The sequence below is a fragment of the Arachis ipaensis genome, chromosome B08 (genome assembly GCF_000816755.2).
Source record: "Arachis ipaensis cultivar K30076 chromosome B08, Araip1.1, whole genome shotgun sequence".
Lineage (NCBI taxonomy): Eukaryota > Viridiplantae > Streptophyta > Magnoliopsida > Fabales > Fabaceae > Arachis > Arachis ipaensis.
Genome location: NC_029792.2, coordinates 127,097,047 through 127,101,625, shown reverse-complemented (window position 1 = coordinate 127,101,625; position 4,579 = coordinate 127,097,047). Strand labels below are relative to the sequence as shown.

Genomic DNA, 4,579 nt, shown 5'->3' with positions numbered 1-4,579 from the left:
ACTGCACTACTGCACCACAAGTAAAATTTGTGTTTTTATCAGATAAGTTTTTGACTCAAAATCGATTCAGACCACACTACAAATACCCTTAAAATCAATACCTACAAAATTTTGAAATTGACAAAAATAAACTTATATTAACTAATTATGCCTTTGTTAATGAAAAATGCTTACATGGCTAACAAAATAAATGAGAAATGATATGAAAAACTCTGCTGATAATTTTCACTATAATCCATGTCATAAGAATATATAGTTTTCATTTGTAGTGGACATGAATCACATATTTGATTTGATAGATTAGTTGTCAATAGTGAACTTTCTGTTATATGATTAATACTGTTTGTTTCTATAATGCATAATTATTGACTCGTGCAGTAATTATTGTTTTTGCATCTTCGATCATAATGAAACTCATCATTTGAAAATATCACATAAACTCATCATTTGAAAATATCAATTAAAGGAGAGCATCAGTAGATATTTGTCCTGAATTAAAATATAACCAAACGCTTCACTAGTTCTGTTTTTGTTCAAGTAATAACTTTCCTTGATGAGTTCAGTTTGCTCAAAAGTTGCGTTTCAATTTGCTGCTTCAGAATCTCTCTTACATAAATCTGACTAGTTATGCTTGCTGAATTTCACTCCATGCTGCAGCAAAGAAAGTTAAAAAAAACAATTCCCTATAACCTCATTGCAACAAATTACACCATGAAACTCAATTTAAACATTTTTCCAGAAAACATTCAAAACCAAAAATAGTCGAAAATCCATCACACACAAACATAAACAGCCTTCAAATGCTCATATTACAGAAACGCTCCTACATGGCAACCTAGTTCATTTAATAATTTTAAATTTTGTACTTTTCATGTCTACAATTAAAAACATACAATTTAGCACACAGATGCACACTTGCAAAAGCACATAACAATAACATGAACTCACCTATATCAAAACCCAACTCTATGTTTCTTCATGCTCAAACTTTAACCAAAGCCAAGAGAGAACTGAGTACCTGAATTTTGAGGACAAACTGAAGTCAGTTGAACTTAACATGAAAGTGGCGAAAAGGACAGCTTCAGTACACAATTGTCCATACAAAATAAATGCCCAGATTTCATGTGCACAAGATCCTCGCCGCATTTGTGACACCCCTAAAGAATCACTCTTATCAGCTTCAAATAGATCCAAGCCCTTCACTTAGTTCTCTTTTTTAACTATTGGATGTATGCAATGAGCTCTTTTCAAAAGCTTCAGATTTGGAGAACCATTTAGCTCAACAGTTTTAAGCTTAGCAATGAAACATGTAACAGAGCTAAGAGTTTGAAGAAAAAGTGTTGTGGGAATGCAAAGGGAAGAGAGGTAATAGTTCAGGACAAACAGGGTACACATAGAACCCTTTCTCCGCAATGGCAGCATACTCTTCCTCTTCCTCCTCCAGCGGAGACACATAGGAAGAAGGGGAAATCATGAGCATCTTTTTCCTACAAGCAGAAGGAGAAGAAGGTGGGGTGATGTTCATGTTCGGATCAAAAGTTGCTTTTCTTTATGATGTTTCGGTTCCACTTTTCTTCAAATCTTGAATGTCTGGCTTGCACACCCAACGAACCCCAAAACTCTCTACTTTCATTTCAAAATAACTAGGAAGTACCAGTTCGAAGCGATAGTCTTGGCAGAATTGGTCAACAAAATAGTCACTGGTCAAGCAAAGGATGAAATGCTGAGAATGATTAGTTTCACGCATCACAGTTAAATCCTTTTTGATGAATTTCTCACCGTTGCAAATCACCGACAACATTCGAGTAAGTTTTAGAAAGTTATGACTATTCATTGGGCATAATCGGAAACAGAGAGCAAGTGCCAAAGTTTCATTACGTGGCAATGTGACTGATACTCCATTACCCTGTTCCTGATGGACAAACCACAATGGAATTTCCTCCCCTGTGGTCAACCCTATTTGCTTCTGTGCAACCCACATTTGCAAGATCCCATCAGAATCATGGTTAGCTGACGCTGCAAAGCCACAACACACCTTTGATATCACATTCGAATGCCATGTATCCAGTGATTCAGAATCTTGTGCATATAACTCTCTTAAGCTTGACGGAAGCTCTGGTAAAACCTTTAGATGAGGGCAGTAGTCTAGATTCAGATGTCTAAGCCTGGGGAGTTCATGGATATTTATTGGAACCCTTACAAAATTGTTCTGTGATAAATGCAAATCCGTCAAAGACACTAAGTTGGTAAGATTGTAAGACCATGACTCTTGAGATGTGACAAAACATCTCGATAATCTCAGTGTGCTCAATGATGTCAGAGCAGATAGAGAATGCAAAGATTGAAGTACATTTGGGCAGAAAGAAAGATCCAAAATTGTAAGGGATTTTAACTTTTGAATGCTGTCTGGAAGGCAAGTAAGCCTTTGGCAATGCTGTAAGTACAACTTCTTTAGGCCAACTAAACAGCTAACAGTTGTGGGTAGTTCTTCTATGGCTGTGCCCGCCAAAGAAAGAACTGATAAATTTTTCATGCATTCTCCAAAATTTGGAGGTTTCCTCATACTTGTGCAGCAAGTAAGATCAAGTTCCTTAAGGGAACTCATCTCCAATTTACTCCCAAGAGTTTCAAGACTTGAGCAACGATATAAAACAAGTTTAACAAGGCTCTTGTGGCGTGTGAGATACGAGGGGAAATCATTCAGTTCATAACAACCTTCAGCGTTGAGTATTTCAAGATTGGGAGCTTCAAAAAGATCTGGAATTTGTTTCAGCCGACGGCAACGACGCAGACATAAGTACTTCAGCTTTTCCAGAAACTGAACAAAATAAAAGTTAGAAAGAATGCTTAATGGATATGATATTAGATGCAAACGTAATTAATGCAGTAAAATTTAATAGAGCTCAGCACGAAAAGGTTCACCTTTTTTCCATGCCATACTTGTACAATGCTGTAGGATTACACCCATAATTTATACATCATCTTTTTTGCTAACTACCCAATTTCCCTGAATCAAAATTGGAAAGTAAGAAAACAAGCACTAATTGTGAATCAAAGTTCCTATTCTAATAGCATTGGTTTTGCAATAGAAGTTAAACGGATTAAGTATACTACTGAATTATATATACATACCTCATGAAGTGATATTATTTTTCTCCCATGCTCAATTTTCCATTTAATAGAAATATAATTGAATATTAGATACTAAAGAATAGTTAATTAAACATACATAATAATACTACTGTCGAAAGATTATTATTAAAAATATTAATTAAAATATATAGGAGGCGTGCACGAAGAAGAAGAACGTATGCGTGAATTTGAAAGAAGAAGAAGAAGAAGAAGCGCGTGTAATAAGGCTCTTTTAATGAGAGTGATTTTTGTTGGTGTTGGACCTACTTGGATAAACTTGGATGAAAAAATACTTAGATGTGTAGTAATATATATATATACATGTTAGGTATATATCAAAATCAGCCACTAGTATAAAATATATATTAAAATATAAAATACACCAAATAACATATGTATTTATACACAAATACATGATGACTGATTTTAGTGTATGCATAGCATTTTTATTAAAAAAAAAAGTTGGCAGAGATGAAACATCATTTTGTGAAAGTGATAGGTTGCCACCGACGAACAACAAAGAAGTATTCACCAGCTCAATTTCTCCTTCCTTGCTTGTATCATTCGCAATCAGTAAGATTTTATCACGAGATAACAATAAAGTCTGCATTCTACATGTATGGAACCATGATTAGCAATCATTAAGATTTTAGCCATATCTAGAACAAGTTAGGCACCTAAAGTTCATTGCAGCACATGGAGAAGAAGGGCTTATGCCGATGAGGAAGCATCTTCGTTTACACGGAAGAGAAGAATATCACTCGCATGGCTGGATTCACAAAGATTGCAACCATCATGAATCTTTCCTTGCCTTACAAACAACCAAAACAAAAGGGTTACTGGGACAATCATGAAAAAAAATCTCACATAAACTCATCATGTGTTGATTTTCACTATTGATATTGAGTATGGGATCCACAAAAATATCATATTAAAGGTGAAAATTGACACAACCCTGAAAAATGAGTGTTATTTATGGAATTTGCTGCAGGTCAGTATGATATTGCTCGTGCGCTGGAAAAATGGGGTGGACTTCACGAGGTTTCTCGGCTTCTGTCCGTGAAGGTGAGACAACATCGAAGCCGACAGGACGACAGCCTTGTTGAGAAGGGTAAGAGAGTTGATAATGCAGAGTCACCACCTAATGTAGATGATGGTGATATGCAAACACCATCTAAACCATGTATATATCAAGATACACATAAGTGGCTTACAAAACTAAGACAGTTGGACATAAATTGGTTTGAATAACATGATCACACAGTATTGCTTTATTTATAGTTCCATGGTTCTACATTGTTACAGTATTTAACCCTTTATACTTTTCGGAGAGTAAGTAATTAGTAAACTCACACTTTTGCTTGCAATTTTGAGCGCTAAATGTGAGGGTTTGCTCCTTTGTTTTTGTGTTCTTTTACATGTTTTTTTTTTTTTTGGTCAAAATTGA

The 4,579-nt window shown here is 35.2% G+C and overlaps 1 protein-coding gene across 1 annotated transcript in view; it reads left to right on the top strand.

The window, feature by feature from the left end:
- Positions 1–4,546, top strand: part of LOC107612457 — a 14,105-nt gene extending 9,559 nt beyond the window's left edge. Inside the window, exon 11 of the mRNA XM_016314156.2 lies at positions 4,322–4,546. Coding sequence (XP_016169642.1) covers positions 4,322–4,383 — 62 coding nt within the window. The 3' untranslated portion in view covers positions 4,384–4,546. The remainder of the gene's footprint in view (positions 1–4,321) is intronic.